This window comes from Lemur catta, chromosome 6 (genome assembly GCF_020740605.2).
Source record: "Lemur catta isolate mLemCat1 chromosome 6, mLemCat1.pri, whole genome shotgun sequence".
NCBI lineage: Eukaryota > Metazoa > Chordata > Mammalia > Primates > Lemuridae > Lemur > Lemur catta.
The window spans coordinates 51,934,299-51,955,664 of NC_059133.1; the positions used below are offsets into that span (position 1 = coordinate 51,934,299).

At 56.0% G+C, this 21,366-nt stretch overlaps 1 protein-coding gene across 2 annotated transcripts; it reads left to right on the forward strand.

Moving 5' to 3' along the window:
• Positions 1–1,804: 1,804 nt before the first annotated feature.
• Positions 1,805–17,538, forward strand: AGAP2 (ArfGAP with GTPase domain, ankyrin repeat and PH domain 2). 2 transcript variants are annotated; one of them, XM_045553494.1, is made up of 18 exons: positions 1,805–2,095; positions 8,546–8,604; positions 9,207–9,294; positions 9,471–9,556; positions 9,701–9,848; positions 10,857–10,991; positions 11,329–11,438; positions 11,867–12,025; positions 12,184–12,270; positions 12,689–12,793; positions 13,227–13,389; positions 13,578–13,697; positions 14,499–14,627; positions 15,823–15,971; positions 16,075–16,165; positions 16,271–16,493; positions 16,625–16,880; positions 17,060–17,538. In XM_045553494.1, exons 1-18 carry the CDS (start codon positions 1,936–1,938, stop codon positions 17,300–17,302), a joined length of 2,511 nt encoding a protein of 836 aa, XP_045409450.1. In that variant the 5' UTR covers positions 1,805–1,935; the 3' UTR covers positions 17,303–17,538. The 2 variants fall into 2 exon arrangements, with proteins under 2 accessions (XP_045409450.1, XP_045409449.1); XM_045553493.1 differs by lacking the exon at positions 1,805–2,095 and adding an exon at positions 5,608–6,914.
• Positions 17,539–21,366: the final 3,828 nt, after the last annotated feature.

The following is a 21,366-nucleotide window of genomic DNA, read 5'->3' on the forward strand; positions in this document are numbered from 1 at the left end:
GGAGCCAAATATTGAGCTATTTAGCCCGGCTACGGAGGCCCCAGGTTGGGCACGGCAACCCTCAGCAAATCCTCACACGTTTATGTGTCCACTGGTATACATGTCGTGTCCCATATCCCCTCCTAACGGGGTGTGACTATGCCAGAAATTCAGTGTGGAAAACAGCAGCCTGAGGCTGGCGCACATCTGTATGTTACAATGCTACAGGTGCACACACGGTGTGCTCAACATCTTTGGAGCACATGCCTGATCCAGAGCTTGCAAAAAATGACAAAGGGAGGAGTCTGGGATGTGAATAAATGAGGGGAAGGAGGAGTCTGCATATTTTCACCCGGAGCTGGGTTGATCCATAACTATTATTAAATGCTTTGACGTGTGTCCTTTTCATGGGGGTGAGGAAAGACAGAATTCCTCTCTCCCCCAGGAGAGAAAAGCAGTATTAGTAGGAACAAAAAAGATAAACCTCCAGTCAACCGCACAGGATGATTTAAGTTTGTGTGTTCTTAGATTGATTCTATGACTGCCTAAGTAGTATAGTCGTAAGACTAGTGAGACTGCATGGGTTCCAACTTTGCCACTTACTAGCTGTGTATCCTTTGGCCAAGTACTTAAACTCTCTGTGACTGTTTCCTTATCTGTAAAATGGGGATAAATAATAATATACCTACCTCTTGGGTGGTTAATGTATGTAAAGTGCTTAGAACAGTACCTGGCACATGGTAAACACTCAATCTTAGTTTTTACTGTTCAGGCCATTTTACAGATTCCAGTGGGTAATCCCAGTCTCAATTGCTTCATCTCCAACTACACAGATATTCACATAGTTATAATCTCCTGTCCTTCGTAAATTAGTATGTAGAAGATATGCAGGAGAAGAGACACTTGGCCAGGCCAGAAAGGTTTGAGTCTTGAAACAAAGTAATTAGGTTCAAACTACCCACCACCTCCAACCTCCCACTCCCTTGCTCCCAGCCCCATCTCCTTCCCACCTGCAACCCCCATCTTTATTCTCTTCTTCATTTCCTCATCCACCCTCTTCTCTTTCCCATCCTAAATCAAGGGCAGGACAGTGGTATTAGGGAGAAGGGAAACCAGCTGGCAAGCATCTTGGTTGTGTGGTGTAGTGAAAAGGGTACCAAGATTATAATCAAAAGATCTGGATCCATGTCTTTGACCTCTTACTAGCCTCTTTGAGCTTCAGTTTTCTTTTATGCAGAATAGAGATAAATAAGCCTACCCCTCGGGCCTGTCATGAGGATAATACATATGAAAGTGTGTTGTAAACTATTAAATGTTATAGACATGTTAATTATTATGAAAGTAATTGAACATGCAGCATGGTGGTTTTATCTTGAGCCTCTTAAACAGGAGGTGGTCACAGTGGGTAGCTAATCAAGGAACAGTTACGTTGCAGGGCACATTGGGCTGTGTAGACAGGCTGGTGAGTACAAGTGTGTACTAGAGAATGCAGGACTTTGAGGGTGACAGACCAGGTGTGTGTGGATTCCTGTGAGAGTTTGAGACAACACAAATCTGCAGGTCACCGAGAGTTTGGGATTCTACCTGGGACCTGGCTCGCCATGTTCTACCGGAACCGACACCCATTTTAATTAACCACCTCCCACAGGAGGCCCTGGGCCGGATGCTTGTTAAGGTCTCTCATCCACCTGGTTGGGAAATCCTAGCAGGGGCTGGCTGGCAGGACTGATGGGCCAACACTAGGGGGGGTGTGAGGTACAGGAGGCAGAGCTGTCCCAGGCTGTGGGTTTGAAACTCACCAGTCAGGAAGTGAGGCCGACAGACAGACGGAAGGGCGGGCAGGGGCGGGGTGTTCTGGGGCACAGCAGAAGGGGCCTTCTGGGGTTCGGGGGCTGCAGGGCCATGGATATCAGGGCCAGAGGTTGCTGTTAGCCTGGCAAGACAGGTCTGGGCAACATGCATACCCAGAGGCAGTTGGCTGTAGCCTCAGTGAGAGCAGAAGTCAGACGACATGAGGTGGCCAAGCAGGCTCTAAACCGCCTCAGGAAGCTGGCAGATAGGGTGGACAACATTGAACTTCGGGACAGCATCCAGGCCTCACTGGACAGCATACGAGGTAAGACAAGGGTCAACCTCCAATTTGGGTGTATTGGGGACCAGCAGGGGCAAAGAAGGATTAGCTGTGTCATATATCACTTCCCAATCAGCTACTTCCTAGTCTCCAAGATGGAACTGGGACTCTGGGGAAGAATACATTTGGTGAAGATGGAAAAAGACACAGGAGGTGTCATTCTTCCTTTTTCCCCAACTCTGATCCTTTTCCCAGGAGATCAAAATACAGGTCACTGTTGAGCTGACCTTCTTGGCAATGGAGAAATGGGTGAGCATGGGGAAGACGGGCTGTGACAGACCAATGGTGGACTCGGTCCCTGCCTGGGGAGTCCAGAGCAGGAAGCAGTCTGGGGCAGGAGGTTCTGGGACTGGATAATGTGTTCATTCCCAGGACCCACTAAGGATCAGTGACCTCTTGTTCTCCAGCTGTAGAGAGAAACACGCACATGCGCGCGTGCACACACACACACACACACACACACACACACACACACACACACTGAAATACAGCACAGAGAATCTCAGGCTCTCAGGCACACACTAACACTCACACACCATGGTCAGTAGAGCTGAAGTACAGAGAAGTCCCCAGGACTCTTCTTGGTCCCCTCTCTTTCCTTTGCTCCTGTTCTGGTCTTCCCCCCACACACCTTCCGCTCTACCTCCTTAGTGCCATTAGAGCAAATGATGACAACACAGGGAGGAAGTGCTGCCATGGCAACACCATCCGCCACATCCTCCTGCACACCCTAGCTTTCAGTCCTGTGGTGGGGCCCTGGCAGCAACAGCTTCTCTCCATCCACAAGGCCCCACCGCTGAGGAACTGGTGGAACTGGAGGTCATTTCCAGCTTGCTCTCTTCTCATTCACCTCTGAGGTAGAACAGAGCTAACAATAGCAGGTTTCTCTGCTCATGAAAGGTGTCTGGTAGAAGCACATCATCCATCTCCATTTTCAGCTGCCTATGGGTGGGGGTCAGGAGGGTCAAGAAACCATTCTTTCCATCAAGGACACCTCCTGCTGACTTCTCTGCTGGTAGAGGCCACCGGAGCATAACTTGGGGAAGGAAAGGCTCCTTGAGATTCCTAGTGGAACAGTCTGATCCCTTCCCATTGCCCTTCTGAGGCTAGTGCCACTCTTGCCTCCTGTTCCCACACTCTTTGCCAATAACTACACCTGAAACCTTCCCTGACAGCCTTAGTGGTTGGAAAGGCAGACCTGGGGAAGGGGCCCATGGGGCCTCCTAGGGAGAAACTCTAAGCCCCACCCCTGTTTAAAAAAAAAAAAGGAGGAGGAGAGAGGTGTAGGCCAGGTAGAAAAGCTCTGCTTAGCTCTGAAGAAGGAGGTAGTGAGAAGGGATAGAGGTAGAAATCTCTGAGAAGTCTCTGCTTCGTACAAGTGATTTGTTCTACTCCTTCCCTAAGAGTTGGGATTCTGTTCCCATTGAACATAAAGGAAAACTGAGGCCATCAAAAGACTGAAGATTAAGCCAGAGCCAACAATTCTCCTTCACCCTCTCCTTCAGAGAGGACTACTAAGGGGTTCTCCTGTCCTGGGATGGTGTCATCCTGATTCTGCAGAGAAGGAGGGAGAAGCTGCTGACCCCAGGGGACAGAACCATGGAGGGATTGGGTACAGGCCTCTGGGAGAACAAAGGGCTCCCAGCATCCTGGTTCAGCACCCCCCCACCCTCACCCCCCACCAGGCCGAGCTCGCTGGCTCCTGCCTCCAAGAGCCGCCCACGGCAGCACTTATTATAGTCTCAGCTGCGTCAGGAGGGTGGGACGCCAAATCAGAGGACTGCTGAGACTCCCCAAGTCCTGGGGAGAGGTCTCCAAGGCTGCAGAGAGATCTCTCCCTCCCATCTCACCCTACCCCCAAGGGGTCTCAGCCTCATTTTTACATTGGCCTAACTGCTTCCTGACTGGAGGATAGAGAGCCTTAAACTCCAAGGCCCCTAGAAGAGTGGAGGACACAGAGCAGACAATTTCCATTCAGTCTGCTTACCTCCTTTTTAACCTTCTAGAAAGAGTTCCACCCAGCAAACCTCAGGAGACTGAATGGGAACCCAAAAGAGGCTGGCTGGCGCTGCCTCAACTGAAGGGTCCTTATATTCTGGGAGCGAAATCTCCTACACATGGGTAGCCAGGTGTGAGGGTGGTGCCTCCACAAACCCAACATCCCCAGCCAGTCCCCCACCCACCATACACACGGATCCTTCCTCTCTGCTTATTCCTGCTGTTTCTGAGGCACTATTGGAGCTACAGTTGCTATGGAGACTGGATGCATTTTGGTATGGGGGTATCAATCTTAGAGGCACTCCTCCCTTCACCTGGAACTGGAGCCTTTGACTCACCCTGTGGCCTGGGCTCCTCCACCCCCTCCCCCAGGCACACCACCTCTTTCCTACCCTGCTAAGTTCCATGTTTGTCTCCATCCCTGGGGAACACTTTCCAAGTTCACTTTAGGACAATTGGGCTCAAGTCGTGACCCCCTCAGAGTATCAAGTGTGGGGGTGTGGGTGGGAAAGGGAGCTGGATCATGAGAAATGTCAAGTGTTTAGGTACCTAGCAGAGACAAGGGGTCCCAGGAAAAGGATTTCAGGGTCCCCTACTTTCTCACTTCAGCTTCTGCAGAATTGGCAGTGACTCTGAGTTGGCTCTGTTCACAGCTGTCTGTCCACCCAATAAATCGAGTTTCACCCTTGTCCCTAAATGCCATACCCCACAGTGGAGCTTCCTAACCTTGTTGTGCAAGAGGAGGGGGCTAGGTTGTTTGAGGAGGTGAGTCCAAGTGCCAGGAAATCCAGCCCAGGATTTGGGAGGGAAATCCAGTCCTGGATTTTGCACCGCCCTCGCAGACAGCGGTGCTGGTGGAGAGAAGGTGGAGGGGGGAGATAGGGTGGGGGGGCTGGGGGCCGCCTCCTCCTCAATGTGAGGGGAGCGCCCGGACACAGCGCGCATCCGGACCGAGCCGAGCCCGGGCGAGGCCCCCAGACTCTTCGCCGGGATCTCACGCCCCTCCCCTCCCAGACCCCAGACCCGTGGGTTCCCACCCCCCTCCCGTTCCCTCCTTCCTCCCCCGCCGCCTCCCGTATCTCCATCCCCAGCATCCTCCCCGCGCCCCTGCGAATCCCCCGCACGGCCAGCCCGACTAGCTTTCCACCCTCCTCAAGACCCCCTCTCTCCTACCGCATCCGCGGCCCCTGTCCCTTGAGTCCCCATTCCCCGCCCCTGCCTCCCCCGCACCGGTTCTTCTTTTCCCTCAGCCTCGGGTCCCCTTTTCTGCCCCCTTTTCCTTCCTCTCCCCCATTTGCCCCCACTACTGTCCTCCCCGCCCTCCCCCGCCCATCTCAGAGCCCCCACCCAGGCCGGGGTGCACGGTCCGGCGCGCCTCCCTGGAGCAGCACCAAGGTCCCGGGGCTCCAAGGGGGTGGGGGCGCAGGGCGGGGAGCATGGGGAGGGGGCGCCCCATGTGATGGGAGGGGGGCGCAGGCGGAGGCGGCGGAGGCGGCGGCGACAGCGGAGCCGGGCTGGGGGCTCAGCGGGGTCCGGGGTCTGGGGGCAGCGAGCAGGGCGGCCCCATGGCCGGGCCCCCCTGAGGCAGTCCGGGGGAGTCCCCTCCCCTCCCCAGCTCGGGGGTCTCTGGGCCCCATGAGCCGGGGCGCGGGCGCGCTTCAGCGCCGGACAACGACCTACCTCATCTCGCTGACCCTGGTCAAGCTCGAGTCGGTGCCTCCGCCACCGCCTTCTCCGTCTGTGGCCGCGGCCGGCGTCCCCGGGGCCAGAGGCTCCGAAACCGGGGATCCTGGCAGCCCCCGAGGCGCGGAGGAGCCGGGCAAGAAGCGGCACGAGCGTCTCTTCCACCGGCAGGATGCGCTGTGGATCAGCACGAGCAGCGTGGGCGCGGGGGGCTCCGAGCCCCCCGCCCTGTCCCCGGCTCCGGCCAGTCCGGCCCGCCCAGTCTCCCCTGCTCCTGGCCGCCGCCTCTCCCTCTGGGCCGCCCCTCCCGGACCCCCGCTCTCCGGGGGGCTGAGCCCTGACCCCAAGCCCGGGGGCGCCTCCACCTCCTCCCGGCGCCCCCTACTCAGCAGCCCGAGCTGGGGGGGGCCGGAACCCGAAGGCCGGACAGGCGGCGGCGTCCCTGGCTCGTCCTCCCCGCACCCTGGCACCGGCAGCCGGAGGCTCAAGGTGGCGCCTCCCCCGCCGGCTCCCAAGCCTTGCAAGACTGTGACCACGAGTGGAGCCAAAGCCGGCGGGGGCAAGAGCGCGGGTAGCCGCCTGTCATGGCCCGAAAGCGAGGGCAAGCCCAGGGTCAAGGGGTCAAAGAGCAGCGCCGGGACTGGAGCTTCTGCCTCTACCGCTGCTGCCACCGCCGTCGTCGCTGGGGGAGGAGGCGCTGCAGCTGCGACCTCTGGTGGGGTCGGGGCTGGGGCTGGAGCCCGAGGGAAACTGTCCCCTCGGAAAAGCAAGAGTAAGACCTTGGACAACAGTGACTTGCACCCGGGACCGACTGTCACCTCTCCTCCTCCGCTAACCGTCCCAGCAACTCTGACTCCAGCCGCTGCTGTCACTGCCGCCTCCGCGCAGCCCCCCGGGCCTGCACCTCCTATCACTCTGGAACCCCCAGCTCCAGGGCTGAAACGGGGCCGGGAGGGGGGCCGAGCATCCACTCGTGACCGCAAGATGCTCAAGTTTATCAGCGGCATCTTCACCAAGAGCACAGGGGGGCCTCCTGGCTCCGGGCCCCTTCCGGGACCCACGGGCCTGTCTTCTGGCAGCGGGTCCAGGGAGCTGCTGGGCGCAGAGCTCCGTGCCTCCCCTAGTGAGTAGGGTCAGGGCCTGAGAACAGGGAGGGGAGGGCACCTGGAATGCTAGCTTGGGGTGCGGGAGAGCTGTTCGGGAAACCGGGGAAGCTTTGCTCTTGGGTGGGCTGATGAACCAGGTTCGCTTCTCTGCCAAGGACTGGGGCAAAGAATAGGAGGTCCAGGAGCGGGGTGAGTAGCTACATTGTGCGACATGAGAGATGACTTGATTTTAGAGGGACTTGAGAGAGCCTCAGAGCTTTCTGGGAAAATAATGCCCTTGGTCAGCAATTGCTGCTCCCGGAGAAGCCCCAGAGCCTACTTCCAGCCTCAACAGGACTCTGGGAGCGTGGAAACGGGGCTTTGCCTGGTCTAGAGGGACGTTGAAGGTGAAGGGGATGAGGAAGCCTCAGTTTCCCCTGAGCACTTGGGGCCGGTGGCGTGACAGTGACCTTGCAGGCAGCTCCTCGCCAGGGACAGGTCTTCACCTGGGCTGAGAGCGGACTAGTGATGTTTTCCGTGAAGTGAAGGCGGACTGGGCGGTACGCGAGTGCGCGGGGGGCTGGAACGTGCCGAATATTTAAATGTGAAGTGAGAGGTGCGGATTGCAAGTCTCAACTCTCCCGCCGCCCACCCGGCCCCGAGCGGCGCTGAAACCCGCCTGGGGCTGACCCCGGAGTGAGTCAGGGGGGCGGAACTGCAGCAGAGGCAGTTCTTACCCCGGGAGACTTGGGAGGCGGCACGGCGAAAGCAGTGTTTTGTTGTTTTTTTTTTCCGAGGGGTGCATATTATTTTATTTTCTGGAGGAGATAGGCAGGGGACTCTTGATTCGGCTCACACTCCCGGGAGGGGAGGCGGGTCCAGGAGCGGAGGCGGCCCCCGGGGTTTGGCTCCGGAGCGGGTGGGAGCAGATGGCTCCGGATCCCAGAGTTCCCGCCGCAGCTGCGGCGCCCCGGGAACGTCCGGCCAGTGTCGGGCGCGGGGGCTGGACCCGGCGGGCGGAAGGAGCGTCCTTTCCCCCAGGCCTGTGGCTTCTCTCAGCCAGGGGATGGAGCCCTTCCCCAGTTCTTCTGGAGGGCGCTAGTGGGAGGGCGTGGGAGAAGGAGGCATAGGAAAATCCAGGCTCTATCCCTTGGGCTGTGGGGAGGGGTCAGGCCCACAGTGCCCGATGACCTTGAACAAGGAGGGAAAGTCCTCACCTCAGTTTCTCTCCTGTGAAATGGAGATGGAGGAAGACCCACTCTCTTCTGTGTTCCAGCACCTCCTCCCAGGAGCTGCCCTGGGAATCAGTAGGTCAGGGAGGAGCTCCTCTTCTATTCTCTTTCCAGAGGGAAGAACCTGCCACTGTCAGAGCCCTGGTCTCCCTGTCTGGGGCAGGGACTCACGTTTGGGGATGTGCTTCAAGGGAGATGCCAACTGAAGTATTTTTGTCTTGCTAGCTCCGTTGCTAAGCAACCACTGAGCGGCAGCAACAGCTGTGGGGAGAGCGGCTGGGACGGGAGGACTGGGGACCACTCTCAAACCTATCTGTTCCGCACATCTCTCCAGCACAGGGGGGTTAGGGGAAGCCGCAGAGGGAGGAGGGTGGCTGAGGGTTGGGAGTCCTCCTGGGCTGGAAACCTCCCCACTTACTCCCCTTCTCCCATTACAGAGGCCGTGGTCAATAGCCAGGAATGGACTCTGAGTCGCTCCATTCCTGAACTGCGCCTGGTAGGTAACGCAGTCCCCTTGCCTGTAAGGAAGGCTGGCCTCCCACCCACTGCTTTTTCAACTCTCTCCCTTTCTCTCTCTCTCTGGGAATAGGGAATCATTTTCCAGTTCTCCTGAGAGTCTACCTTCATAACACCATCCTGGGGCTTGCCACATCCCCACAACTTTTTCTTCTTTAGTTTTTATCCTCCCATCCCCTTCGACCTGTTTGTCTGTGTACCTCTCCAGGACTTCTTCCCTTTGGCCCTTCATGTACTTTGTTAGAATTGGGTAAAACTTTCCAACTAGTGCCTAGAGCTGTGACATGCCACACACATACAGGTCTAGTATGTTTCCCAAAGAACATAACATACAAAAAAACTGGTACTGAATTGCTGACATTCGTCAGCTTGTGGTCCACTTTGAGCTTTGGGATCATTTTTTACCACAGTCATGCCCTGATCCTCCCAACTGCAGTCTCTTGACTGACTGTCATCCAGCCCTTGTAGGGCCCTTGGATGATTTAACATTGCCAGTCCCTTTGGGTTCTCTGGAGTGACCAAAGCCAAGCATCATGCCTTCTCTTAATTCCCACAATCTCTGCTCTGCAACCTTGCCCTCAGGGTGTGCTGGGTGACGCCAGAAGTGGGAAGTCATCGCTCATCCACCGATTCCTGACTGGTTCATATGAGGTGCTGGAGAAGACAGAGAGTGAGTTCTCAGGAGCCATAGTAAGCTAAGGATTGGGGTGAGGGGTCAGGAGTAAGATCAGTGACTAGGCAGGTATGGAGATCAGGGGGAAGGATGAGGCCACAATAGCTAAAGTACAGGGAGCATGGGAAGGTTTTCACCTCTGACCTATTGCCTCTTCTGACTCTTCTGAACAGGTGAGCAGTACAAGAAAGAGATGTTGGTTGATGGACAGACTCATCTGGTGCTAATCCGAGAAGAAGCTGGGGCACCTGATGCCAAGGTGAGGGGTGGAGGATGGGAGCGTAAGCTGGCTTGGGTCAGCGCTGGCCAAGGAGAGGGCTCTGGTTCCCCAGGTCTCACTTGAGACAGTGTCCACAGGAATAGACCTGTCTGACTCTCCATTTGCTCCCTCACCCCCCACAAGTTCTCAGGCTGGGCAGACGCGGTGATCTTCGTCTTCAGCCTGGAGGATGAGAACAGTTTCCAGGCTGTGAGCCGTCTCCATGGGCAGCTGAGTTCCCTTCGGGGGGAGGGACGAGGAGGACTGGCCCTGGCATTGGTGGGGACACAAGGTAAGGAGGGGTGGGGAAGCACTGCTTTCGGGAGAGGCCCTGAGGAGGCCACGGAGGTATCGTCCAACATGGGAGAGAGCTTGATAAGGTGTGGAAATGGCCACTTGGGTTCCAGTAACCTCCTGGAGGGAGTCTGGTCTCCAAAAAAGGGAATTGTGAAACTAAACACAAACTTCTCAAGGTCTGAAGGGGACCTCCAGGGAAGAAAGGACAGTTAAAATAGCCATCTCCGTTCCTCCCTGAGATCTCACCTAGCTTGTGTTCTCACACTGCCATTTCTTGGTGCCACCGCCGTAGGACAGAAAATCTCAAGTCCTAGTGTGGATAGAAAGCCTTTTCCATCTTCCCTTTGCTACAGCTGGGTCAGGCTGACACCTTTTAAAGGAACTTATCTAAAAACAAAGAGAAAACACAAAGGAAATAATGGAGAAAACAAGAGGACAGAAAACCTTTTAGTTGTCAAAGTAGTGACTCAGGCTCTCAAACTCTTTGCCAGGGCGAGGAAGGCTTTTCTGTACTCACCTGTGTGAGCTGGCAGGACTTTCCATCTGAGTGCCTGCTCTGCAGGTGCCTGCTTCCACCTGTTGCTTGCCTCCTGGCTTCTTTTTGCAGAGTGAGCAGTCCACCTGTTGCCCATGGACACCCAAACTTTTCCTAGTTCACATGCCGAGTGTGTTCTCACTAGTTCAGGCATCGGTGGGTTTACAGGGCAAGGTGATTATCACTCACGCATGAGTCTCAGCCATTTCAGACCTTGTCAGGAAGTGCCACTCACCTCTGGAGTATTCTTTGAAGACAAACACACACACACACACACACACACACACACACAGCTCACCCAGCCCACCCATATGCGAGCTGGGCCCATTCCATTTGGTCACAGGAAGGATGTTCTCTCACACCCCATCCCCAGTGGGCCCAGCTGAAGCCTGAACACAAGGGAAAGGGAATCCTGAAAAGTGGGAAAGGGCCCCTTTGTCCAATCCTGCCTCTTTCCTGTCCCCTCAGACAGGATCAGTGCTTCCTCCCCTCGGGTGGTGGGCGATGCTCGTGCCCGGGCTCTGTGCACGGAAATGAAACGCTGCAGCTACTATGAGACTTGTGCAACCTATGGGCTCAATGTGGATCGGGTCTTCCAGGAGGGTGAGTGTGCTGATCTCCAGCATGTGTGGGGAGCTGGGAGCTAGAGGCCTGGGATGTTCTTAGAGGTAGGGTATGCAGGCCTTTATCTGTGAGTGACATTAGCCTCTGTGGGAGGGAGGAGAGATCAGGGAGGCCAGAGAAGCTTTGCTTAATAGTCACAAGGTCTTTCTAGGCTGGAGGAGCTGGTGAGGCCACGGGTGGCATGAGGGCCACAGTGACAAGAAGTTGGGGCCTATGTTACCTACTGGGGATTTCTCAAAGCTGGGCATGGAAGGGTGGTCTTGGGTATATCTGGCCTGCTCACACCTCTTCTCCTTTCCACTCCTTCTCCCTTCAGTGGCCCAGAAGGTAGTGACCTTACGCAAACAGCAACAGCTTCTGGCTGCCTGCAAGTCCCTGCCCAGCTCCCCAAGCCACTCAGCTGCGTCCACCCCTGTAGCTGGGCAGGTGAGTTGGGGTTTCAGAGTACACAGAGGGGCTGGTAAGATGCAGAGGAGGGGCTAGGGATCCAAGGACAGGCACAGAGCACCCAAGGTGGTTGGGGGAGCAGGGGAACAGAGGGAAATGGCAGTGAAACTATTTGTAGAAAGAACATTGGACTGGAAATCAACCAGGTTTGAGACACCATTGGGAATGTCCTTGAGCAAGTCACCTCCCAAGGTTATCAGGAAAATTATATAGCATAATGCTTGTGAAGTCAACCTTTGCAAAATTTAAAGCACTATAACAATGTTAGTGAGGATTTTTTATTAATAATAATATAAATAAATGGTGAGGAGATCAAGGAATGTCTCAAATTCCCCATAACTAGATGTAAGTGTAGCTTGGTGGGATAGGGACATCTCAGCCCTGCTAACTCTTCCATATGCATTCAGGCCAGTAACGGGGGCCACACTAGCGACTACTCTTCTTCCCTCCCATCCTCACCCAATGTCGGTCACCGGGAGCTCCGAGCTGAGGCAGGTGCAGTGGCCGGATTGAGCACCCCCGGGTCCCTGCACCGAGCAGCCAAGCGCAGGACCAGCCTTTTTGCGGTATTGGACATGCTGACCACCCCCATCTTCCTGTCCCCTGTCACCTGCCCATCTTCCCTTGTCCTAGACCCCTCTGTTGGACCCTTCATCTGTCTTTCCTGTCCTTCCATCAGTATATCCCTCTATCCATCCTTAACTGATTCCAATAACCATTCCAGAATCGTCGGGGTAGTGACTCTGAGAAACGGAGCTTGGACAGTCGGGGAGAGACAACAGGGAGCGGGCGAGCCATCCCCATCAAACAAGTGAGTGGGGCCAGGCGTGGTGGCTCACACCTGTGATCCTAGCACTCTGGGAGGCCGAGGTGGGCGGATTTTTTGAGCTCAGGAGTTTGAGACCAGCCTGAGCAAGAGCGAGACCCCAAATAGAAAGAAATGATCTGGACAGCTAAAAATATATATAGAAAAAATTAGCCGGGCATGGTGGCACATGCCTGTAGTCCCAGCTACTCGGGAAACTGAGGCAGAAGGATTGCTTGAGCCCAGGAGTCTGAGGTTGCTGTGAGCTAGGCTGATGCCATGGCACTTTAGCCTGGGCAACAGAGTGAGACTCTGTCGCAAAACAAAAAAACAAAAAAACAAGTGAGTGGTACAGGGCCTGGGCAGGCTGACAGCAGCTGGTCTTAGCTGGGTTATCTCCCATACGTGTCTTTCCACACTCCAGAGCTTCCTACTAAAGCGAAGTGGCAATTCCTTGAACAAAGAGTGGAAGAAGAAATACGTGACCCTGTCTAGTAATGGCTTCCTACTCTACCACCCCAGCATTAACGTGAGTAGCAGAGACTGAGCCACACTGGCCAGCCTTGGATGCCTTCCAGCTCTACCTGTCCATACCTCTGACAAGCACTAACATCACTTCTGGGAAGCTCTAGTCCTGTTCTCTTAAGTTTAGCAAGCATGTGTTAAGAGCCCACCATGTGCCCATGCCAGGAATGTAAAGGTAAATACATCTCTGTAGGAACTTTCAGTCTAGTGGGAGAGCACTGAGGAAGGGCCTCTCCCTGGCCTGCTATTCAGGGAATGCTTTCTGGAGGAGACAGTGCTGGGCCACGTCTGACAGGCCCACACCCTAGAAGCACATCCTAACCTCGTCAGCTCCCAGGGCCCTCCCCAGTCCCTCTCTATCCCATACTGTCGTCGAATGCTGCCCACACCGCCAAGGACCCCAACTTCCCTGCACTCTCAACCCTGTACCCCTCCAGGATTACATCCACAGTACCCATGGCAAGGAGATGGACTTGCTACGAACAACAGTCAAAGTCCCCGGCAAGCGGCCCCCGAGGGCCATCTCTGCTTTTGGCCCTTCAGCCAGCATTAACGGGCTGGTCAAGGACATGAGCACTGTCCAGATGGGTGAAGGCCCTGGTAAGTGGGGCTCATGACACAGGAGCAGGAGAGGGGCCAGGCCCGGGGGAAAGGGGTAGGAGGGGTAAGAGGGAAGTGGGCACTGGCACTGGATAAGTGGGAAGGTGGTTGATAAAGAGGGGGACCCCATGGGGAAGGGGCTGGGAGCCAGAGAGGCTCACTGAGGTTTCATATTCTCCTTCCAACAGACGCTACGACTCCCATGCCAAGCCCAAGCCCCAGCCCCAGTTCCCTGCAGCCACCACCAGACCAGACATCCAAGCACCTGCTGAAGCCAGACCGGAATTTGGCCCGAGCCCTCAGCACCGGTCAGTGGGGACCACCCTCCATCTACTGTCTTCCAGATCCAAATGGGATGTGGGCAGGAAATGCATTCTGGGTGGAGGCTTGGAGGCTGGAATGAATATCTGAGTGAATACATGGAGCCCAACACGTGAACACCCATCTACCAAGTGCCAGGCTCTAAGCTCAGTCATATCATGTCTGTCATAATGGTTAAGACAAGTGGGCTCCAGAGCCAACTGCCTGAGCCCGAGTCCTGACTTGCCATGTGGGTAAGTTACTTGACCTCTCCATGCCTCAGTTTCCTCATCTGTAAAATAGACACAATAGTTGCTACCTCAGAGGGTTGCTTTGAGGTTTAAACAAACTGAGAACATTGTCCAGCACGTAGCTGTTAGTGTTTGGCATGCTTGAATGAATGAATATATATATATGTGTATATATACACACACACACACACACACACACACACACACACATATGTTTTTTTAATAGCAAGTAATATTGTAACAAATGATCCTCACAGCAGCTTTGTCAGGTCAAGATCATGATCCTCATTTTAGGGAGAAAGAAACTGAGGCTAAGATTAAGTGATTTGCTTAAGGTTTCAAGGCCAGTGAGTGGCAGAACCAGGATTTGAGTGCAGGTCTGACTCTAAACCACTCATCTGCCCACCTCCCCAGGACTGATCAAGGAAGACCTAGAGAGGGACAGTTGAGGAGGGGCCCCCTAAATGCCAAAGCTAGCTCAAGAGAGGAGACAGGCTATTGAGAAATCAGGAAATCTGTGTAAGGGGCAACTGAGGCAGCTGTGTCCTCCTATCTAAGACTGCACCCCATCTGGAGACCTGAGCCCCCTGAGTCGGGAACCCCCTCCTTCTCCCATGGTGAAGAAGCAGAGGAGGAAAAAACTGACAACACCATCCAAGACCGAAGGCTCGGCTGGGCAGGCTGAAGGTGAGGCTTTGGTGGGCGGTTCTACTCCCACCCTGGACCCTCATCCCCAACGTCAGATCCCTGGCCCAGCTCCTGCAGCAGGAGGAAAAGTGCCTGAGCTGAGTGCTTGACTATCGTTACCACTGAGCATAATTTAGTGGAAAAGTAGATGGACATCCCCCAGCCCCTGTTCTCCTCCCCTGTTCCCAGCCAAAGCCTTTTTCTCCAGTAGTCTCCAGCCCCCGTTCTCAATGACACCCATAAGTCTGTAGCTCCTGCTCCCTCTCCTAGTGATCCTCTAGTTCCTGTTCCTGCCCTCAACTCCACTTACCCGCCCCCAGCCCCTGCACTCAGAAATCCCCCTGACTCCCAGTGATTCAGCCCCAACCTCAGTGTCCCCCATTGACTCCTCAGCTGCTGGACTCTGTGACCACCCAGTGCCTGTTCCCAAGAACTTTCAGTGATTGCCAAATTCCCCCAACAGCCCTTGACCACAATGATCCCCATTCCTGTTCTCCAGTGACTGTCCCCCTCAGGCCCCAGGGCCCTCTCATCCCACCCTGTGACCCAGCTTCTGTCCCCTTGCCCCATGCTCACTGAGATCCTGCCCCTCCCTCCTCCTCCCAGAGCCCCAGCTCCTTACCAGTCATGATAACCCGTCCCACTGCCCCTGCTCTCTGCCGGGTGCTCAGACCCAGGTTCCAGATCTGCCTACTCTCATGGCTCTTGGCTTCTGCTCCACTCTGCTCTGGGGCCACTGACTTTAGTTCTGCTTTCTCTCCCCATCTGTCTGTCCTGCTTTGTCTCTGGCACTCTGTCACTGTCTCTCTCCATCTCTCCATCTGCCTCTCTTTCTCCTTCTTTCTTGGTCTCTTTTTCTTCTGCTCTCTATTCTGTCTCTATCTCCTTCGCTTCGGGAAACCAGCCAAGCGCAAAATGTGGAAACTAAAATCCTTTGGTAGTTTAAGAAATATTTATAAAGCAGGTAACAAGCGGGGAGCCGGGAGGGGTGCTCAGCTGGGTTGCAGAGGGGCGGGGGTGTCCCTGCCTTCCCCTGCATGTGCTCGGGCTTCCTGCTATCCCCCACCCTCTGCTTCCCCTACCCCCACTGCCCCCCTCCCAGGGCTCGGGATGGACATCAGGGAGGATGGGTTTGGGGAAGGCAGCCCCTGCTTGAACTCAGTTCCTCATGACCACATCCCATCCCCCCACCCAGAGGAAAACTTCGAGTTCCTGATCGTGTCCAGCACTGGTCAGACGTGGCATTTTGAGGCAGCCAGTTTTGAGGAGCGGGATGCTTGGGTCCAGGCCATCGAGAGTCAGATCCTAGCCAGTCTGCAATGCTGTGAGAGCAGCAAGGTCAAGGTAAAGGTTAAGGGGTGGGGTAGGTGGAAGGAGAGCAGAGGTGTCTGAGGAGAAGAAGGAGGCTTTGAGGGAGAGTCATTGCCAACCCCAACCCTCTCTGCAGCTGCGCACAGACAGCCAAAGTGAAGCCGTGGCCATCCAGGCGATCCGGAACGCCAAGGGGAACTCTATCTGTGTGGACTGTGGGGCCCCCAGTGAGTGCAAGAGGGCGCAGAGGGGGCCTGGGAGGTGGTGTCTCTGGCTGGGTTCACCGGAGTCGGAGAATGCTGTGAGAGCCGACTTCTGCACTTTGTCCCCAGACCCCACGTGGGCCAGCTTGAACCTGGGCGCACTCATATGCATCGAGTGTTCGGGCATCCACCGCAACCTGGGCACACACCTGTCCCGTGTTCGCTCGCTGGACTTAGACGACTGGCCGCGGGAGCTGACCCTGGTGCTGACGGCCATTGGCAACGATATGGCCAACCGCGTATGGGAGAGCGACACGCGGGGCCGCACCAAGCCCACGCGGGACTCTTCGCGGTAAGCGTGAGGGAAGGGGGGGAGTGCGGTTGCTGCGGGTGTGCACGTCCTGAGAGGGTCCCCTGGGTAGGAGGCAGAGGTCCTGGCTAGAGGTCCCTTGAGCCCTTTACCGTTGACTCTTGGTCTTGCAGGGAGGAGCGTGAGTCGTGGATTCGCGCCAAGTATGAGCAGCTGATGTTCCTGGCGCCACTGGGCACCACCGAGGAGCCCCTGGGCCGCCAGCTGTGGGCCGCGGTGCAGGCCCAGGACGTGGCCACCGTTCTCCTGCTTCTGGCCCATGCGCGACACGGGCCACTTGACACCAGCGTGGAAGACCCGCAGCTCCGCTCCCCACTGCACCTGGCGGCTGAGCTCGCCCACGTTGTCATCACGCAACTGCTGCTGTGGGTACGTGAGTGGGGGGAAGGTAAAGGGGTCTTTGAGGTTTCCGTCTCTGGAACGCCTGGCGCGGGAGAGCTCCGTCTTCCCCAAGGGACCCTGGAGATTGACTCAGGAATCGAGGAGACGGCGTGCGGGTGTGGGTCCCCTGGGGGCCGTGAGGTCACACGACCGTTTCCGCCCTCTAGTACGGCGCGGACGTGGCGGCCCGTGACGCGCAGGGCCGCACGGCGCTGTTCTACGCCCGCCAGGCTGGAAGCCAGCTGTGCGCCGACATCCTTCTCCAGCACGGCTGCCCGGGCGAGGGCGGCAGCGCGGCCACCACCCCCAGCGCGGCCACCACCCCCAGCATTACCGCCACGCCCAGCCCCCGCCGCCGGAGCAGCGCCGCCAGCGTGGGCCGCGCCGACGCCCCGGTTGCGCTGGTATAGTTGCCCACCGGGAGAGACACCCCCACCCTCACGCGTGCCGGGCACGACCACACCGGGTGGACCGCTGGACAGATGTACCCACCCACCTCTCCAATCCGCACCCTGCCCCACGGGAGCACTTCCTACCCCCACGAGGACACAGCCCCCACGCCTCCCAGAAGACACAAACTCACCTCCCTTTCCCCCATGAGGCACGGAGACCCCAGCTCAACACGTCCCCTGTCCACTGTTCCACACTCGGATTGCTCCGGGTCTGCCCGCTAGGTGTTTGCGGAACGGGACCCCCGCCGCCGTTCGGGCTCCTGGGCGCTTGGACGTGCCCGCTCGCACCACCTAGGGGCGAGAAAAAGACCCAGTCTTGCCTGTGCTCAACACTCCCACGGCGGGAGCCCATACCCAGGCTGGCTCCTGGGGCGACGCCACGCCGGAGGGAGGGGTTAGTACATAGGTAGGGCTAGCCCTGGGACTTGGGGCCAATTCGGGGACCCCACCCCTTCCATGCTGATCTCACTGCCCAGTAAAGGGGGAAGGGCAGCGAGGGGCAGGACCCCTGCTGCTTATGGGGGCAGGGGGTCCCCAACCCTTTCCGTGAAAGGGACCATGAGGAGTGGAAATTAGGACGTCCCCCTAACACCTACCCATGGATGGAAGCTAAAGGGCTGGGGGGAGCAAGAGCCTGGGTCCCTCCTCACTACTATCTTGGGAGGGAGAAGGGATGGAGCAGGAGTGGGCTAAGGGGGCTGGGGGGGGTCTTGTAATTTATTGCTTTGTTCCCCAACCTGGGGGCGGGGCGGGCAGGGGCATGGGGAGGGCGTTTTGGGGTAAGGGAAGCCAAGGGTGGGCAGCGGGTGGGGTGGGGTGGGGGTGCTCTCGGGTTGTGAGTGTCTGTGACCGTGACTGCGTACCTGTGACTGTGCAGCGACCGTGGTGATCTGGGGTAGGGGGCACCCCTACAATGGGACCCCTCCCCCATTGTTCTCCTGTCCAGCCCCTCCCTCCCACCGGAGCAGCTCCAGACCCATCCCTCACCCTTATGGTCCCTCCCAGCCAGGGCTGAGAGGATGTGAGGTGACTGAGAGGGTGTCCAGGCCCCCTTCCCCATCCTCAGAAAGGGGGTGGTGGGGTGGACTTACCTGGCCCAGCCCTGCCTCCCTCAATCAACCCAGCTCTTGGGCTGTCTGTGTCAGTGGTTTCCGGTCTTTTTTTTTTTTTTTCTGGCTAAAATATTTTGCAAAGGACCAGGTAATTGGGGAGGGGAGTGGGGTGGGGGCAGGGGGGAATGCCCCCCTCATCTCCTTGGAGGCAGGTGGTGTGAATCTTCAACAGCAATTAAAGAGGAAGTGATTTTTGTCTAGGGGGTGAGCTGCTGGTCTGTTTTTCAAGAGGCAGGTCAGGGTATGGCCTTGGTCAAGGTGGGGAACTGGGGTGGGAGAGGGCCAGACAGAGGTACTTCCCACTGGGGCTGGTGGCAGGGCAGTACCCATGGGCACAGAGTGGTTTTATCATGTACAACAGTTCTGGGCTCATGTAGTGAAAGGACATGGGCAGGTAGAAGCAACAGTGGGGATCCTGGGAACAGAGAAGTCACTGACTTCCCAAGAGGACCCCGGTTCTCAGGGAGAATTGGGGTGTGGGGCAGGCCTATGGAGAGGGGTGAAAAGATGGGGTAGCCTTGGTTAAGATCAGGAACTTTGGAGATAGACCTGATTTTGAAACCTGGCCCTTCTACTTCATAGCTAGGTGACCTTGGGCAGATGACCTTGGTAGCATCTGTTTATTTGTATTCTGAAAAATATCTGTTCAGAGGGCACCTGGTAAGTACTCCTGGGGAGGGCTGCCCAGCCAGCCTGCTCACTGTGAGGAGTAGAGGTTGTGATAGGGCCCCCTCCCCTGGCCCCAGTCAGGGGGTGCTCCAGAGGGAATGGGTGGGAGATCTCCTGGGAAAGATTTCCAAGCTGGCTGCAGAGGTCCCTGGTGTCCACAAACTCTATGCCAGCTGTTACAAGCATTTGCCCACCTCTGTGTCAACAATGGGGCCACCAGCCCACAGCAGCCTGAGGCCAGTGCTGCCACTAGGAGCTGTAGTACTGTTAGGCTCTGCATGTAGCCACTGGCACTATTTCTCCAATGCAGCTAAAAGTGTTTGCCCCTGTAAAGGGGCTGGGCAGGGTGGTATTGAGCCAGCAGCCAGTGCAGGTTGGGCACAGCCACCACGTGTGTCATCTGCCTGAAGGATGGTAGCACCAGCATCTTTGGGTAAAGTTGGTTTTGACCCTCGGTGCCCACCAGCCCCAAGATGTTCAGCTGCAGGTGTGCCACCAAACTGACACGATGTGGTCACAGCAATGGGCCCAAGTCCGATTCACATGGAGGCTGCTGCTCTGCATGGTCCTCGGCAGGGACCTAGAATAGCAGCATGTCCCAGGGAAAGGTGGATTCAAGGGTGCAGGTGCAGTGACAGGTACAGGGCTGTGTGTGGTCTGGGTAAAGTGAGAGGAAGGGGGGTGAGTGGCAAAGAAGCCTGACATCCTCCCTTCAGCTCAGAGACCAGGGACTCCCTCACTCCATCTCCACTCCTCAGAAGCCTGGAGTGTGAGAGAATACAGGGAGGAAACAAAAACCCTGGAGAAAATGAAATTCCCTGCAAAGGAAACTGCAGGCCAGCAGGAAGTTCCTTTCATTTCCAGCCAGTGAAAAATGGTCAAGCTGTTGGCGTTCCCACAGCAAGCCCAACACCAAGTCATCCACTTGGTTCTTTTTTTAATGGGGTGCATCTTTGGTCTTGTGGGGAACTCTTAAGGGTGGTAGTGGATGGAGTGACAAAACATCGAGCCCTCCAGGTTATGGCCAAATAGGACCCTAGAAGGGTACTTGCTGGGTGGGTGAAGGAGACCTGCTGCCCCTTTACACCCATGCCACCTCCACAGCTCACCCTGGGCTCCTGGCTTGGTCCCTATTGCCATCGGCCAGCCCCCTCCCCACCCCTTCCTGGTGGCCATCTGCCACATACCCCATTCCCCTCCTTTTACTGGCCCTAGCACAGCTGGGGCAAACTGACCTTCTCCATGGGAGTTTTGCTAAAAGCCAAAGGGAAGTAAAAGGAGTGATTGAAAGTACAAAATGATTAATATAGTGAGGTTCTAGAACTCAGCTTTCTGACGATGCTATGACTCCATCCCAATCAAATCAGACACCCCCTTCTGCTCCAGCCTCTCATCCTTGCCATTCTAAAAGATTCTACTGTAGCTTCTGATCACTTCTGGGATTCTCTTGCCTCCAAGTAATCTAGGCTCTTCAGAATGCAGGAGCTAGTTCATAATAATAAAGTCAGTGAGCACTTACTGTGGCCCAGGTGCTGTGCCAAGAGCATGACAAACATACTTTCCCCTTCAATCCTCACAACCACCTTCCTGTTATCCATGATTTACCAATGAGGAAACATTCGAAGTTAAATAACTTGTTTCAGGCCCCTCTGATGGTAGATGAAGGGGTGAAGATTTGGACCTAGCATTCTGACTACAGCTGCCCTCAAGACATTTTCTAAGCTCTTGCCCAGTTAAAATATCCCTCCCTCAAGATACACAAATGGATCTGCAGAGGCAGGATTTTTAAGTCTACCATTTACATTTCAAAATAAAACAATTTAAGCATAACATGCACAATAAACACCAGTCCACCATATTCAGCATGAAGAGAGTCAGTCTCATGTACATTCCTTCAACAATTGAATCTCTCACTTTCTACTTTTAGAGGCCTGGGAGTTCCACGCCCTCTGTCCCTTTTCTTGTCTTGTGAGCCAGTGGAGAGTCTTCAGCAGAAAGGCTGTAGCCCTCCTGGATGGGGAGCCAGAGGAGACAGCCTAGGCCCCTTTCTGGCTTTAGAGTCCTCTGCACTGTGAGGACGGGGGAGGGACATGAGGGGACCCACAGTGCAATTGACAATGAGGAAGAGATAGAGACACCAGCCCCACCTACCCTTGGCATACTCAGGAGCTGGCACGTGTGGGCAGCAGCCTGCTCTCCGGGCATGGCCAAAGGTGGAGCCCCTCTAGGAAATGCTGAATG